The 17857-nt window shown below is 37.9% G+C and overlaps 1 protein-coding gene across 9 annotated transcripts; it reads left to right on the top strand.

The window, feature by feature from the left end:
- Window positions 1-451: 451 nt before the first annotated feature.
- Window positions 452-16980, top strand: tmem269 (transmembrane protein 269). 9 transcript variants are annotated; one of them, XM_055187745.2, is made up of 8 exons: window positions 486-535; window positions 1644-1707; window positions 6518-6566; window positions 11802-11949; window positions 12159-12256; window positions 14578-14721; window positions 14872-15072; window positions 15769-16980. In XM_055187745.2, the coding sequence occupies exons 3-8, from the start codon at window positions 6518-6520 to the stop codon at window positions 15876-15878; spliced, it is 750 nt and encodes a 249-aa protein (XP_055043720.2). In that variant the 5' UTR covers window positions 486-535; window positions 1644-1707; the 3' UTR covers window positions 15879-16980. The 9 variants fall into 9 exon arrangements, with proteins under 9 accessions (XP_055043722.2, XP_055043721.2, XP_055043720.2 ...); XM_055187744.2 differs by having other exon boundaries at window positions 516-596; XM_055187747.2 differs by lacking the exon at window positions 6518-6566 and having other exon boundaries at window positions 452-535.
- Window positions 16981-17857: the final 877 nt, after the last annotated feature.

The raw sequence follows: 17857 nt of genomic DNA, 5'->3' as shown, positions 1-17857 counted from the left end.
GTTTGTATATTTGCACTCGTTGGTGCACAGAAACAAACATGTTTCCTCAGAGACAGAGCTCAAAGATTTATGACAACCCTACTGAAAAAATACAACTAAAACCAGCATAAACTGGCAGCTGGTTTTAAGCTGGTTTAAGATGGCAGTAAGGAGTTTAAGCTGGTCCTCCCAGTCTTTCAAAGCTGGTCTTCCAGCCTGACCAGCTAAGTCCAGCTAGACCCGTTTAAAAAGTGACCAAAACACAGCTTGACCAGCTTAAAATGTGACCAAAACAAGCTAGACCAGCTTGCTACACCAGCAATTCCAGCTAAAACCAAGCGGGGGCACCATCTTAAACCAGTTCATCAGCTTATTCTGGTCTTAGCTGAATTGTTCAGTAGGGAACAGACTTTTTTCAATCTCTGTCCATCGTGACGTTTTAATAGAAAGCGCTAGAACGGTGGGATCGTCATTTCCGGTAGAACATTCTAGTCTAACTGTCCCTTTAAAAAAAAAAAATTCGCTTCAAATGGTACATGCGTTGTGTTCTCCAAAGGTCAGTATTTGGATTGTCTTCATAAATTTTGAATCTCAGCGCTTGTTTGCTTGAATTGGGGGTAAGTTTCAAGTTCTGAGAAACGATGGTTTATAGGCTAGTTACATTTTATTTTAGGAATAACATGTACTGTAAATATGCTGCTTATTTTAATTGCGTGACAGAATAAATATTGGATATGTTGTGTGACATAATAAGGGCAAGTAAGATATTGATATCTGATTAGGTGCATCGATTAAAAAGATATTTGATATGTGCCTATACTAAACATATGAGCATCTTTTCCATGCCTTAAGGTAAGTGCGCGTGTCAGTCAGCCACAATCCTGTTTTTGTTTGTGGGTCATGCAAAAGTGAAGCGGAGACAACTGGATTTGCGGCTTCTGTTGTCACAGTAGAACAAATGCTTAAAGATATGAATAATATTTGATTTCGTTTAGGTCATGTGATGCTGAATACTTTTGAAGTGTGGGCTGCATACTCGTAATGCATCCGTCATCGCGTCAAGTGCGCATTGAAATGTGTTGGTAAATTTTTGGAAGTTTTTCATCGTCATGACATCTGTTTTGTCGAAATGCGTGCAGAATAACAGATTCGTCTCTAGCTGGCTTATGTAACAACATACCCCTGGTACTGAGGCAGGAGTTAACGCGCACTTAAGGGGGTGTGTTCGACTTCGCGGCGCTGCGCAGACTAAACGGCGAATGACATTAACGTATCGCTCTCGCGGTACTTTGCTGTCATAGTTCGATTTGTCTGCTCAGCGCCTCATAAATCGAATTTATTATTATTATTGGACGGAGAATTTGCTTTTAATCTATTTTGTTCACGGTTTTAAAGTCCTTACTAGCAAATAGGCCATAGTGTTATGTTTTAATCTTTATATATTGTGGGATAAAAAAACTATGCTTTACAGATGTGAGGTCATTGTGATGGGTTGCCTATAAAGTATGAATGAATGTAATATTATTTTACTTGTAAGTCGTACTCATTATAATATCAGAGGACGAGACACAATTATACATTAGGAGTTATCAAAAAAGCTTGAATGCAAAAAAAAGAACCATAATATTGTTCAGGTGGTAAAACAGATTTTCATGTTGGTTTAGTTGCAGTGCTGTTTTGTTTGAAGACATTTGGAGACCACCATGATCTTCCTAACTCCAACTTCTGGTATGTAGATTTAAAATCACACTTTTTGATGTTGAATGTTGCTGCTTCCTCACATAACAGTAATGCTTTCGATAACAGCCCGCAACGTACTGTGTAATTAAACATAACTAACAGCGGTAGTTAGAGGTATAAGGGAACAATGTGCAAAGTTTGGATAATAAAAGGGTTATGAATCTGAAAAAATTAATTATACTGTAAGTATTTTATTACTACAGGGTACTTATTGTAATCTTACATGGTATGTTTGATTTACTATAGGCAAAAATCTGTGGGTAATGGGGGAAATTATGTATTAAGTGTGTTATGATTTTATTTTAAAAACAACTTATTTTACAGTTAATTTACCTAAAACATTACATTTCAAATAAAAAGGCATAACAATAAAGTAGGACATTTTTGTTGTACTTTACTGCATGGCTTCTTCCTTATGTTGGTCTTCTGCATCGAGGATTCGGTTATTGCATTGCCGGAGTCTTGTAAATTAAACTGTGGGTAATGTTTTAACAAAATCGTGCACCTTCTCCATCGATACCATGTCGATTGCATTCCACGGTTGCGTTCAGCCCCAACAAAACGTTTTTTGTTTGTTTGTTTGTTTTGTTGATCACCCTGTTCTGAAGACACAAGACTTGCATCTATGGCAGTTGAGAAGCCAATTCTTTGTGTTTGAAGAATTTTCAGAGCCTGATGAAGTCATTATAAATACGTTGTTTAATACTGTAAAATATGCTCAATGTTACGCTCGCTGTTCTTGCTGTCCATAATAAAAGAGAGCACATTTGTAAATGACTTTACTTGGACCCATTGTGCCAATTTTCTTTTTAATACCCCGTGGTTGGCACTGGCATTTGACACACCCACAGGAGAAAACATATCACAAACCTGTTGCACACCGGTGCACACCTTTTACCAAAACATGTTATTCAACTGTGGCAAACCGTTGTGCCTAAGCTTGAACGTGCGGCAGGTCAGTCAACCAAAGCGTTTGATCAATACAGCAAGCGACTAGCTGCATTCGATTCAGATCCATATTTCACCGGAGGTGGCATGGAGAAGGAAAACAACATAGCTTTCATTGCGCGGCATGTCATACATATGAAAAGTTTTACATATTGCATAAATTATATTTGAATACATAGGGGCTAGGTGGGGCTGAAGCCACAGTGCCCGCGGGACACTGACGCTGGCAGTTGATACACCCACCAAACAGGAGAAAACATATCTCAAACCTGTTGCACACCGGTGCACACCTTTTACCAAAACATGCTGGTTCATCATCATCATCATTTAGTTTTATTTGAGCATCTAATACATAAAATCAACAAAATAACAAATTTCATTACAATACAAGTAAAAAAAAAGAAAGACAAAAAAAGAGAGAAATAAAGAAAAAATAGAAATGATGCTCAAAAGGAGTAGGTAGAAGCTTAAGCTTATTAACACCTACCCCCTTTTATACCATTCAACCGTGGCAAACCATTGTGCCTAAGCTTGAATTTGCGCCATGCAGTCAACCAAAGCGTTTGATCAATACAGCAAGCAACTAGCTGCATTCGATTCAGAAAATATTTCACCAGAGGTGGAGAAGGAAAACAACATACCTTTAATTGCGTGCCATGTAATGCAAATGAAAGTTTTACATAGTGCATAAATTATATTTGACTATAATGCTTAGGGCCGGATTAACATAAGGGCTAGGTGGGGCTGAAGCCTGTGATTGGCTGGAGGAAATGAGATTGTCAAGTCATAGGTGGTTGATTTGTGTAAAATAAAATAACAAGAGGTTATTGGAAAAAGTGCCTGACTGATGTAATTCACCGCCCAATCAAATTAACTCTACAATTTGCACCATGACGTTGGGAAACGCCTCTTTTCGGCCTATAAATATCTCGCTGGAGTTCAAAAATGATGAAAAAGTGACAGTGGTGCACAAAAAAAGGAAAAACAAACTCGAAAGGCAGAAAAGGGATGCAAAATTCCTAAACTAACAAACTAACGTTACTTTGGTTCACTTTCATTCGTGCCCGTGAAAGACCCTGAGTGCAGCAGCCCACAGTTAGCTTCACCCCCCTTGCGTCGTCCCCGATCCGCATGTTTTATACATCGAAGAAGGTAAGCAAGCAGCTGAAGTTCTTAATGACTATTTGTATGGTAATTGCAGTGTTTCCCATACATTGGTTTATTTCTGTAGTTCTAAGTGCATTCTCTCATATTTTTGAATTTGCGCTGAATTGTCTGCGCTATACGCGATCTACAATTAAACTACCACTTTCATTTAAAATTAAAAGCGCCCATAAACACAACAAGGGAAGAGCATCAGTAAAGCTAGTCTGCACTGCATGAGACACACAGGTAAATTAATGTAGCCAAAATCACCTCGTATATCAGCTCTTCAATGTAAATGTATTGTGATTTTGTCAGACAATGTCGCATTTATAAATCAGGATTTTAGCAGTAGTAAAGTAACAGCTGGTTGGATTAAAAACAAGGTGTTATTGGGTCGTGTTTAGTCACTATTTTATACTCTTTCTTTATGTGTGACAACAGAACAGATAATATGTGAAAATAGCATTCAGTTTTGTTAAGTAAGCAGTGATGTACGAGAGGCTGTGCTGTGTCGTGGGTGGGTAGCGGCTGAAGGGCGTTGTTAGGCACGACGCGGAGCAACCCCTTCAGCCGTTGCTTATTCGCGGTGCAGCACTTGCCTCGAATACCTTATTGCTTTTATAAAACGGTTACTACACAATATTAAAGTAAAAAAAAATATTAGTGCAACTTTCATGAAGTTAAATCAATAAAAGCATTCCTTCTGCTAGAAAAAATAGTCCCTGACTGCGAACAATAACATGAAAGCTCAAATAAAAACAACAAACTGTTCTCAAACTTTGTCTCATTATATGTTTATGTGTTGCTAAGGGTGTTGCTAAGGGCGCAGTGATATTAAATAGAACCGTTGGGTGAAGCGGTCAACGCAGTGTTTTATCGTGAATAAAGCACACCTATTGACCAATCAGAATCAAGGATTGGAACTAACCGTTTTATAAAATACAATATAACAATCAATGAAACTATTGGGGTAGAAGACTGGTGTGGCAATCAGATGAAAGGGGGCCCTTGATGTTGCTATAGCCCCAGGGCCCAAAGTCCTCTTAATCCGGGCCTGATAATGCTTGTATTAAAAAATGTTATGCTACTTTCTTAATGTAATTAATTTAAAATAAGAGGTTGTTTGTATTTATTTACGGAAGCATACAAACGTAACTTCCTGTAAACTTCCACAAATAATCAATGTTTAAAGAGTAATATTACAATGGGTACCCTGTAGTTGTAGAAACCTACAGTATAAATCATTTGTAATTTTTCATATTAACCCCTTCACTCCCAAAATGAAGCATATCGTTCCCTTATACCTACGAGTACATGCTGTAGAGGTACCTCTAGGTTGTTGTTACAAATAGTTTCACTGTAAATTGTTTAATTTCATGGTACATTGCGGGCTGTAATATAAAATGTTACCGAGAAAACCTGCGTTTATCATGTTTCAATATTGTGCTTATTGTCCTGTGGTTAATTATGACGCAATAGTATGTTTTACTTTTGTGAAGTTGTAAAATGGGTTTGACTTCCCAAATGTAGTTGTTTATAGTGAACTGCATGTATGGTAGTTGCCCAGTGGCTGTTTTGTAGATGTAATCCACCATTCAGAAAAGATTGACAATACAGTAGTCACTTTGGCTAGCTGGCTGGGTTTGTAACTGTTAGAGGTTACACAACTATTTTGAGCTTCTACAGTATGTTCCTATATACAGTATTAAACTGTGTTTAAACATATTAATATCATCATTCTGGGCTTCAGCATATGGAATGGAAGAAGCATGCATGCAAAAAAAACTTGATCTTACTGGATATTACATCGGTTATAATGAAATAACTTGCCATGCTTTTGATGTTCCTGTTGATAACAAAGACAAACAGCTTCATGTAATATGCTATTAGCGAAGGCAATACATTTGTTTTTACTTTGGACATGTCATTTGAACTCTACAGCTAGTTTTCTCTGAAGTTTGAGTTTATCATATCTTCAAATCTGCTGTTTGTTTAAAACAGTTACTTTTAAGAAATTAAGAGATGCAAAGCCGCTAAATGCCACCTCCGTCAAAAACGAGATAATGACATTGACGGCAGGTATTATACGTTCATTAAATACATTAGCTTTAAATCGAGTTAATCCCATTTAGAAATACCGCTTTGTTGGCGAAATCTGTTAAATGCCACGACAATTTTTCAGCAAAGTCCTCTAAGTGCACGGAAGAAGAAATCGATGGCGACGGCACAGTTACAGAAGTGTGCAACAAAGCCAGTATACTACTTTCATCAACTTCTTTAACTCTTTTAGTCCAAAACTGATTTTTTGTGTGCAGCATTTTGTTTCAAAGCCATTATTTGCACATGCATAGATTTTACGTAGTGGCACAGATTCTTTTTTGGTAAACAAAAAATAATGAGGTATAAATTAAAATTTATAAAAAACGTAATTATGTCATTAAGTTTGAATATGATTACTTCATATGAAAAACAACATTACCTTTCATTTAAATAAAAAACTAAAACATGCATGAAGCATGTTTTTCCATATCAAAAATACTTTTAATTAAACTTTTGTAGTTAAACAAAGACACTGGATTAAGAAATAAGAACATTGTAGGTGGTGTAGAGTTACAGTAAAAAAATAAAATTAAACATTAACTAAACTCTGTGGTGAATTCTGTATGTTGGCATGTGCTATGTCTCATCGACTGTTTTCTTTCAGATGAAGAATCGCTTGAAATCGACTGGCTTTGGAATCACTTCAAGTTCAGGTTACAAAGCGCAATAGTAGGAACCCTGACAACTTTTTTGATGTCTATGTAAATGCTAGGCAATACTTTGAATTTTGTAGCAGTGAGCTTAATATACATATACTGAAATGACAAGCATTTTGCACGTCTTCTTGCATGCTCCCCTCACCTAATAGAAAAGCAGGAATACAAGTTTGCCTGTTTCACAATGCACAGTGCAGTCTTTTTGTGCAAGAAGAAGGGTGGGTCTATCATGCATACAGATATGATTTCGCAAATAGCATGGGATTTATATTTCCAGTATTATTAGCTTATTATTACATGCTGAATGTAACATACGTTATACTTGTGTGTCTTTAGAGCAGGGGTCTCCAACCTTTTTGAGTGCAGCAATGGATAAAACAATCTGAAGGGCTACTTTTTGGATATAGTCTACTCTCACCTTTTTTGTTTCACTTGTTGACATGTTTTATCATTGTTTAAAATGTTAACTTACAAAAAAGAAGCCAAGTTAATATATAAAATATTTAATAAATAAATATTAAAATTGAGATGATTAATAGAATGTGCTTTGGCAGATATCTCACAGACTCTGTGCGGGCACCATGTTGGAGACAACTGCTCTAGAGAAATGCTTACTGATTTACTCCAGAACAACGACTTCTTTGACTGCCTTCATTGAAAATCTTTGCAGCTCTTCTTGGGCACACTTAAGGAAAAGCACTGGAATTTTAACAAGGTTATCTCTGACTTAATTTAGTTTGAGATCATTAAAGCTAATTTTCAAAATAAGCAGGACAAGACACTGCTTTAAACATGACTGCCAGTTCTTGTGGATGTGAGCAAGCTCCGAACCATGATTTTCATGCCTCTTTATCAACCAATCAAATGATTGCTGATCAAGCCAGTGGTCCTAGTAACATCAGAGTCAGCCTCCCGGCTGAAAAAAACAGCATCAAACCAGCATGGGAATTATGCTGGTTTGATGCTGGTGGTCACCAGCATACCAGCACCAAAACACAACATATGCTGGTCTTGCTGGTATGACCAGCATGGGATGCTGTTGCTGGTGCTGGTTTAGCTGGTGCAGATGCTGGTGCTGATGCTGGTTTGGTGCTGGTTTAGCTGGTGCTCACTAGCAAACCAGCACCAAAACACAACATATGCTGGTCTTGCTGGTATGCTGGTTTTTCCAGCAGGGCTCTGAGAGTCACTGATGCTTCAACTGTCTTTGGGGTTGTCTGGTGTCAGTTAAGCCTTGTTCACACTGGCAGCTCAAATCTGATATTGACACACATGATTATTTATAAAGAGCCCATCCACACGGAGACTTAGATATTTATGTAAAAATATCTGCGTTTCGTCCATGCGGATCTGGCATTTTGGGAACCTGAAACCGCATTTAAAAAAAGAGGATACATTTGAACAGTGTACAGCCAATCTGTATATTTTGTGATATGATGATGTCATCACACCACTTCTCGCCCCAACTTAGTCACATAACAACAACAATGGCGGACGACATGCTTATGTTCATGCTGCAGAAGGTAGTAAGCTTATTAGCTTAACTAAAGCTAATACTTCTGATCCTCTACTACAACAAGAGCTGTGTCTGAAATGGCACCCTATATTAGGGTTGCCAACTGTCCCATATTAGCCAGGATGTCCCCTATTTTGGGCCTAATTTATTTGTCCCGTTTTTTTGCCTGCTACGCTGATCTAACCAAAGCCTGATACAGGCTTTTTAGACTTCATGTGGCACCACAAGAACTGAGAAGCAGATCAAACTATTAATAAACCTACCGTTGCCAAGGCATAAGAGTTATAAATTAATATTTAATCAGGAGGTTATCTATCATTTTAACAAATGGCTTAAATATAAGTTACACAAAACCATATCCGCACTGCTGCGGCAGGTGATCATTAATCCCGTATTTCAGAGTGAGAAGGTTGCCAACCCTACCCTAAACCCTCATTCCCTACATTGGTTTGCTAATAAAGTACACTTAAATTAGTAAATGAGTAAATTGATTTGGCACACGCTTCACAGTGAAATGGTAACAGCTAGCCGTTGTTTGCACATCGGTTTTACACTCAGTTGTGCTGCATTATGGGATTGAAAAAGTGTACTTGATAATATCCACTATATCAAACACCACTACTATTTAAGGGTATTAGACGGTTTCAGCAGTAACAACATAAACAAGCGGCTTTCATGGTCAACACGTAACTTCCGGCAAACTCTGCTAAGAATAAATAACAACAAAGTACTTTAAACGTAGTTTATTTATATAACAAGCAAAATAAACAACACGTAGATTACCTAGGAAACCAAAATATTTGTTTTTTCGACGAGGTATTTGTTCAAGAGTTCAGTTTAGCAACTAGTCAGAGCTTTAAAAAACTGAAACTGGAAGTTCGGACCAGATGCGTATCGCGTGACCGCACATGCAACCGATGAAACCGTCTATCCTTGAATATCAGGCACTAGCCATTTCTCAATGCCAAGGAAGGATCCTCAGAAGCCAGAATTTCGAGGATGCTACGTCATCGACATCTGTCGAAGGACTGTTTCAATGTCGAGGATCCTCGGAATTTCAACCAAGGACTGAGTCCTTCGTTCGAGAAATATCTCATATGTGTATCCTTCGCGCTCTTCGTGCTGAAATCACCCTCAATCCTATGTGCGCAGTGACGAAAGCACACCTTTTCATTGACGTAATGATGTGCACTTGTTAGCCTGTTCCATTTACGTGTTCTCGGAATGCTAAAGAGGAGCATCGCCTAGCCTCTGAAGGAAGTGACTTGTAATTACCAGTCTTGCCAAAGACGTATCCTTGACAATGAGAAACAGCTTGTTTCTTAATATGCATTCTTCAGCGATCTTGCATCCTTGTGTTCTCGCTCTACGTCATCATTAACCGTCAAAGTTTAATTCCAATTCCCAAGAACGCAAGTACAGAGGACGCATGAAAATACCCGGATGTGTTCTTGATATCGATGATGCATCGAGTGCAGACTTGCGAGCTGAAATCACTTTACACCCCAGAAGTCATTGCGGCATAACAATGGCGGAGGTCAGGTGACCAACAGGAAGATCGCACACATCTCAATTCTCACAAGTGCGTTCTGTGTTCTTGTGACCTTCTGAGTTCGTTCTTCCAAGGTTGCCTGGCAAGATTGATCTCCACAAGAACGCAAGTCCGTTCTATGCGTTCTTGGAATTGAGAAACAGACTCAGTCATGTGACCTTTTATGTCATTCCAGTTGCATGCTGCCATCTTGAGTACCTACCGAGTACCAGTAGGGTACTGACAAGCATTGGCTAGCTTGCTACGATTTACGGATTTCTTATCTTTTACTATCTATGATTCTTACGGATACAGGAAATGGCTACAAAAGACAACATTTCGCACCTCGACTGTCATGAAAAGAAACAATACTTTAAAAAAAATCTTTAGGGTGTGATGCCTACTCGATCCCTGATGCGTTCTTCCACCCGCTGTCCGCTGCTACCAAACTACCACACGTACTTTGCTCAAAGTATCACCTGGATCGCAGCACGTGGGCGCGAGCGTTGGGAGCATTGTTTGTGTGCGCAGAGTTTGCTGGAGGGAAGGGTTTTGAACAGCTGACTTTGGCTGTTGTGGTGTCCGCTCGCCATCTTTGCCAGACATAAAGAATTGGTTTCCGAATGCGAATAAATGAATTCTTTTTTAACTAGAAGGTCAATATTGTTTTCCACTTGCGACAAAACAACAAATTATCAGTGCATTTATATGGACCTATGCTTTAGGAGCTATCCATCTTTACTCTCCTCCCTCCTTAAGTCGCATTCGCAGATCGATACATCTTGACTGGCGGGATGGCGGCGAGCGGACACAGGAACAACCAGGGTCAGTTTTATAAAACTCTGTGTACACAAACACTGTTCTCAATGCTCGAGTTCACGTGTAGAAACACAGGTGATATTTCGAGCAAAGTATCATGTTGTGTCGAGCCGTCTTAATGTTGTAAAAATAGCGATTTTGATGCCCACAACATATTAAAGTCATAGCTTCTAGTTGTTTCGTGACCACTTCAGGTACTCAAAATGGCGGAAGACAAGTTTGAGATGTGAGTGACGTCAGCTGATATTCATGAATTTCGGAAACAGACAATGTTTATGCATATCCTCCAAGTCTTGTAGTGTATCTCTGTTGCAGAATGACAGCGCCACATGTATACATCGATTTAAGTTGCAGATGTTTCTTCAGACGACGTGTTTACAGACTTTTTTTAAAAGAGGATAAAAGGTAAGTTCTGGCTTCGTGTGGATGTGGCCTTAGCCCTATCAAAAAATCCAGACAAATTTCAATTAATTGTGTCAGAATGCATTTTATGTCATGGACCAAAGCTGTTCAACCGCACTTTACGAGTGTTTTGTATAGTTACCACCCGTTTGCTGCTTCTAGTTGTCGGACCAGAAAGTCATTTGCCTGTGTCATTGTTATGGCATCAATGTTGACATGCCATCACAAAGATTGGATTTTTGTCTGCGGTGTGAACATGTTTTTCTGGTGGCCTGGTTGTCAATGTAGAGATCTGCTTTAATGGTTGTAGATCAATATGTAATATCTGCTTTGTGAATGAATAACAACATTTAACCCCAGTGGCGTTCTTTCCCAACATCTCTTTCTACTCTGTTCTGAAAACTGTATCCTTTTGTGGCATTAGCACCTTGTGTTTTCGTGCATTGATGGCTTATAATTGAAATGACCAATCATTTGAAATTATATTATTGAATTGCTTTGTTGATGGCAATGCAGTGGTGTATTCTCTCGGGAGTAGGTCTTTCTGTACATCAGTGCATTTTTTTTACAAATAATAAAAGTTTTACGTTTGCTGTTAATAATTGAAGGCTTTAGTTATCACAGTTATTATTTTATTGGACAAATATTATTACAGTTATTTTATTGCATTACAGTTGTAAACATATCTACTTCCTTTCTGTTTGTTTTTTACTTGTAAATGTTCTAGAAAGGTAAAGTTAATCATTACAAACACGGTATGTTATTGTACTTTAGAATGATAAACAGACAATTAATCATAAAGTGTAACTAGTCAACTTGTTTTTTTTTAATCAAGCTGCCTGTAATTTCCTGGTATCCAGTTTCTTCACCCTCTTTTAGTATATTGTCACATAGGACTCTCCAAACAATGTGTGGACGAAATACGAGTTGTTGTGTAATTGCTAGTATTTGTCATTGGTCCCAGGCTTTTTCCAGGATGCTAACAAACTGTTGCTGAACGAAAAAGCTAACTGGGTGCATCTGAAGGAGTTTGCCCGTAAAAATGCTGCCAATGCCCTTTCTATGGCCAACATGGTCATGGGCATGGCCTCAATTCTCTGCAGTCTCAGTGGGTAAGCACATACGTTTTTGATTATGAAAATCATTTTATAAACTTTCAGTGTGAGAAAGATATTGTTATCAATGTCTGTACAGTTTCCTGACTGATAAGTAATATGTTTTAAAGTGGAAAAAAAGTTTAAATCTCAGAAATTTCACTTAACAACAAGTTTGGTTTATTTTGGCTTACTTGTTCATCGTCATGCCCCATTGTTATTCACAGGCATCATCATGCCGCATGCTGGCTGGTTCTGATCGGTTACCTGTTGGATTTGGCAGATGGAGCCGTTGCTAGGCAACTGGATGCATGTTCTGCATTGGGTGAGTAAGAATTAGTGTCCTGGGGATAAAGTAGAACCCGAGGGGCAACCTTCCGAACTCTTTAATGAAGCCAATAAGAAAGTGACTTAATCTTCAATTCATTCGCTGGCAGCTAGAGGCAGTCTCCAAAAAGGAGACAATTCCCATGCCCCTCATATATAAATGCCCAACATTACAGCAAAAAATAATGCTTAAAGCCTGGTACAGACAGTGTTTTTGGTCTATATCTCATTTTGACTTTCATGACAACTGTGAGTGGGGTGAATTTTTTTTACTAATTTGTTTAAATTATATTAAGCCTTAAATGTTGCATAATTAAGGGTGTGGCCACTTGAGTGACAGGTGAATTGTCACTGCTGTCACTACTGTCAAGCTAGGCGGGCGTGGTTTCAGCAACCAGCCACCTCAGCTTCACCCACGTCCTGCCTCTTTACCCATTTTCTGTGATCCGAAAGAACTCCTCTCTTTTTTTTGAAAAACAAAAAATGAAAACCAAGAAAATTAGTAAAATAACCAAAAATATCAGCCAGTGGGTTACGAAAATGAAGTTAGGTTTACTGAATTAATATTCATTTTTTTACCCAACTGGCGAATATTTTATAGAAATGAACTGATATAAAAAAATCAAATAAGACCGATAGCCGATTATTCAGACTTATATTTACGATACTGATCGTTTGGTGGTTATATTAACTTGCATTAAAGGCAAAGTTCGGTATTTTACACTTAAAGCCCTGTTTTCAGACTGTTTATAACAGGGGTGGGCAACTCCTGGTCCTGAGGGCCGGTGTCCCTGCAGAGTTTGGCTCCAACCCTAATCAAACACAGCTGAAAAATCTATTTGAAGTCCTGAGACTGTTTGGAAATGACATTCAGGTGTGTTCGATTAAGGTTGTCGCTAAACTCTGCAGGACTGTGGCCCTCGATGCCCATGTATGGTTTATAATGAAATAGAACAGTTTTGACTGAAATATTGACATTTTTCGGGTGTTTGTTGTATCACCTCCCACTTCTACAATGGCTGCATAGGTGTACTGGAACAATCCTTCCTAAAATGCATTCAACTTTTGTTTACAAAGACGTGAAACTTACCGAGTGGTCAGGGGTGTTCACTGATATGCTCACACAAAACCGTTGCAAAAGATGCTTTCCAACAGGTATTATCGTAGTTTTTGTCCAACTCCATTGACTTGTATTAAATATGCTGTGAGGTACGGTATTACTCCGTGCCAGGAACTGTGTTTGTATTCTTGCAATTGGCAAAAGCGGATTATCGCCACCAACTGGGCTGGAGTGTCTATTATTCAAGCTCTCAGCGGAAGAATATACGGGTGTGAGGCGTTTGGAAAAATAGGTCCACAAGTTTACAAAGACTGCTAAAACACCTGTTGGAAGGCATCTTTTGCGGCGATTTTGGGGTGAGCATATCAGCTAAAACACTTTTTCTGAATGTTATTCATTCATATAATGATCATTAAACTAATGATGTTTCTTTACATTTTCTATACACAGGGCTCAAAATCAATGCATCTTTCCGTTCTCTTTTGATTGACCGGATATATCGGCCACGACCATCGGCTGTTTTTAAACTATCAGCCGATAGCGTGAAAATTTATTTTTATAAACGGTATCAGCCGATATATCGGTGCATCTCTATACCTGTTTTAAGCATAAACTCACTTGATTGTCTAAATTTTTTCAGTAAAGAGATCTCTGACACATAGATATTTACTTGATAAGCAAAATTACCTGCGATAATTTTTACATTTGTATACTAGAAAGCAAGACAAAAATACAAAGACATTAATTTCTAAAGTGCATTAGTGCCATAATACTATGTTGAAATTGTGCTAAACTGAGTGCAACTACCGAAGATTATTTCCATTTATTTAAAAAGTTTTTGTGTAAATTCAGCAAGGTCTTCTAGTGCTCATGTCAAAATACATAAATACATAAGTGTATGTGCTGATGGTCACATCCTCCTTGTTGCCCCAAATAGCTCCAACAATGCCAAGTCACTTGTCCTCATAAGCTTTATGTCCCACATTGCTGTTCTGCATGTCCTCACAGCTTGGTGTTATTTTGATTGCAGTCCCTGTTGTGTCAACTGACAGCTATTTGGTGACAAAGCAGGCTGTAATTCAGGGGATCACTCACTGATTGTCTGTTTTGTCCCGATGCTTTGGACCCTTTGCATATCTGACATCTCTTGCATTTTTGACCACGGTGCTGAAATTCCAGCCCACCTTTTTTGAACCCACAGGCGGATGAAAACATGCCCCATCTACTCTAACAACGTGCTTGTTTGTTGTGTATTGCAGGTGCAAAGTTGGACGATTTTGCTGATTTTACAACATTTGGAATAGCGACATCACTACTTTTACGGACGCCCAGTCTGCTGGACAATATCCTGTGCATTGTCTACGTGCTGTCTGTCTTTGTGCGTCTCTGCTTCTTTTCTAGTGGTGAGGAACTTTGATCATAAAAATATTTGAATCATGTGCCAAACCCACACAATAGTCTTCACAACTTCATTAAATCAATTCATGTAATAGAAAACTTGAAAGACAATAGCATAATTGATTTAGAAGTGTGTCTGCTGTTATCTGCTACAGGAATTCCCTTTATGTACCGTGGTCTACCATGTCTCTACTCGTCTGCGATTCTAGCTTGTGTTTCCCTACTAACTGGTGAAAATTTGGCAGTACTGAGAATAATAGCAGTGGCTATGATTGTTTTCATGGTGAGCCAGACCTTCTACCCACATGACCGAGTGCTGGAGTCTCAAGCCTGGAAGAAAGTGGTCTACGTCGGAGGTAAATACTTAAAATCAAGTGAGCCAACAAAATGAGTTCACATTTATGCATCTGGCAGATGCTTCCCAGCAAACAACATACCCAAATAGTCAGACTATGAGTAACCCACTTCTAGCCAAAACAAACTTAAATTTGGTTACATAACTTGCGAATATGTATGATATTGCACCATGTACGTCATCAGTGAATACAAGATGTTTGGTTTTATTTAATTTATTTTTGGGCTTTGGTTATAAATTTTCACTCACAGCCCAAATTTTGCCTTTTACGTTTTACCCTAGACACTGGTCTGTGTTTTGATGGCTATTAGATGTCTTATAAATACAAACTTGCTTGCTGGGTTTCATCTAAAGTATGTAATCTACTTGTGCAGCTTGTTGAAATGTAATAAAAATTATAAATACATACCAAAAATTTACCACAACATTGGAAACATTTGGTTGGGTAGCCAAAGAATATTATTGCCCTGCCCAGTATGCAATTGGCAACTTACGTGCATTCAGTCTTCACATTTATCAGCCTGTGTGTATTCTTGGATCAAACCCATGACCTTTATACTGCTATCACAATGCTGTATCAAGTGAGCTATGGGAACACCAGATTTATTATGTTAATAAAATATTTTATATAGTGGAACGTCTTAGGTTTTCAGTTAGTGAGCAAATAAATTAAGTTGTTTTTTCTTTCTTACTATAGGAATTGCCATGGTCCTTTGTTCCTCCTTCCCTTCAGCATGTGTTTACTACTTGTTATGGTCAGTTTCCTACATACTGTTTCCAACAGCCCTGTGGAGCTCCAAAGTGTGAAGAAGCAATGGCCTGGAAGATTTCTTCCCGACGGCTCTTCACAACCGGAGAAGGCCTGTGCAGCTTGTTGGAATCCTACTGCTTGTGATCGAATCATATCGATCATTTTAAAGTATTTTAAGTCATTTTAAATCAAACTAAATCATTTAGCTTTTGAGATGATAAACCTTTTATGCCCAGATAAACTGATGACATCTTTCCGATCCAGGAGAGTTACGAAAACTTTGATTAGCTGCTTTAAGAGAAATGGCCTCTGCATTACACATATTATAGTGTGTTTTATTGATCAGAATAATAGTTTGTCAGTGGTTGACAGATATGTAAGGATCTTTGATATATGCGTGTTGCTTATTTCGTTTGCACTGATTTTAAAACTGAAGAAGCAAGTGGCAGGATGGGTTTTGTCAAATTTGCTGTGGGATTTATATTTGGTGGCTGCTTTTTGGTTGAGGAGGTAGATGAGAAGGTTTTTTTCCATGTGTAATACTGATATTTTCATTTTGTGTTTACTGATTAAAACACTTCTAAAATGGTATATCTGAAACTCAATAATAATTAAAATATATTAGCTTTTTTAAGTACATTACATTTGCATAAACTGTAATAATTAGAAGTATTTATTTTTTAAAAAAAGGAATGTTTAATTGTTAAAAAAAGGGATTTGCATATTTCTGATCTGTGCAGTCACGTGTAAAAGAAACTACAGTATGTCGGTTATCATCATTAATTAGTGCCTGGTTAATATTTGACCATGATAAAAAAAACTGTATGTCTCATATTGTATTTGATAAGCCTTCAAAACAAATACCAATTAACAATGTTAGGAATGGTGGGTTTGACAAAAAAACTTTACTTCCCACCAAAGCATTTTGTTGGAAGTGTACAGTATGCGCATGTTGGCCTCTGTTTTAAGGGGTCCTGCTTTCTACAGTATCCCAAAATAATTGCTAATGTTTAGAGAGTGACATTTCTTTTGATTTGCTATGTACACTTGTGTGGGTTTAATAGGAAAACAGAACCTTGCAATGTAACCATGTTAAGACATCACTTTGTGTGTTATGTGGTTAATTTATATTAAAATTTAGTGGTGTTTTGTCTTGTGTTTTTTTTTTGTCTTGTCTTTTGTTTTTAGTTTGACCATTAAAATTTCCCAGTATAAACCTTACAGAAATTGGGGCAGTTTGTTTTGCATAAAAACATATATAAAGCACATGTTTCATCTTCTCGTACTAAAAATATAAATTTGTCGGAGTCCATATATAAGACAACCAAGTCAAAAATGTTAATTTGACCTAGTAATTATTACACAATTTTCATTTAAAGAAAAGTCCAATGAAATTGTAGATAAAAATAACATATTCTTAGCTTTACCTTTGTCTTTACCACCTCTCTCTATTAGCAAACACATGCAAAAAAATTTAAATGTCGGATTCTGTTCCCTGTTTGTTCAATAAGAAAGCTCATATACAGTGGTCAAATGTATACTTACTCGTGTTCGCTGCGCAGCCCGATCGGTCTATGACGTCAAAATATCGCGAGCGGGATTCAAAGGCCCGGCTCTTTAATCATTCTCGCGGTACTTTGATGTGCCTTGTTCATGTCGCACGTATTAACTGCGCGCGGACTTCAAATGACAGTGGAGCTGCTGAGGTCTATAACATAAGATTACCTCAGGTATCCAGCGCTGATGCAGTTGCTGTGAAGTTGACTACGTAATGCTTTTTATACTACCACATTAACTACGCCTAAAGGTAAGAGAGATTACACTGTTAAAGTTTAGAGTATGCGAAACGCAGCGTGTTGAGGACATCTGCTGGTTACCCGCAATGCAACGAACAGCATATTTACATATTCAGTGACATGTAAACAATTGCAAAAGTTTTTACAATAAATATAGCGAATTAGAGCATAAATGTATCGTTATCGTTCGGTGACGTGGACGCTAATATACTTATCGTTATAGTTATCGTTATAATGTG

Source organism: Misgurnus anguillicaudatus, chromosome 13, assembly GCF_027580225.2.
Source record: "Misgurnus anguillicaudatus chromosome 13, ASM2758022v2, whole genome shotgun sequence".
In the NCBI taxonomy this organism is placed as follows: Eukaryota; Metazoa; Chordata; class Actinopteri; order Cypriniformes; family Cobitidae; genus Misgurnus; species Misgurnus anguillicaudatus.
Note: the sequence above shows the minus strand (reverse complement) of the source record. Positions and strands in the feature narration are given on the sequence as shown.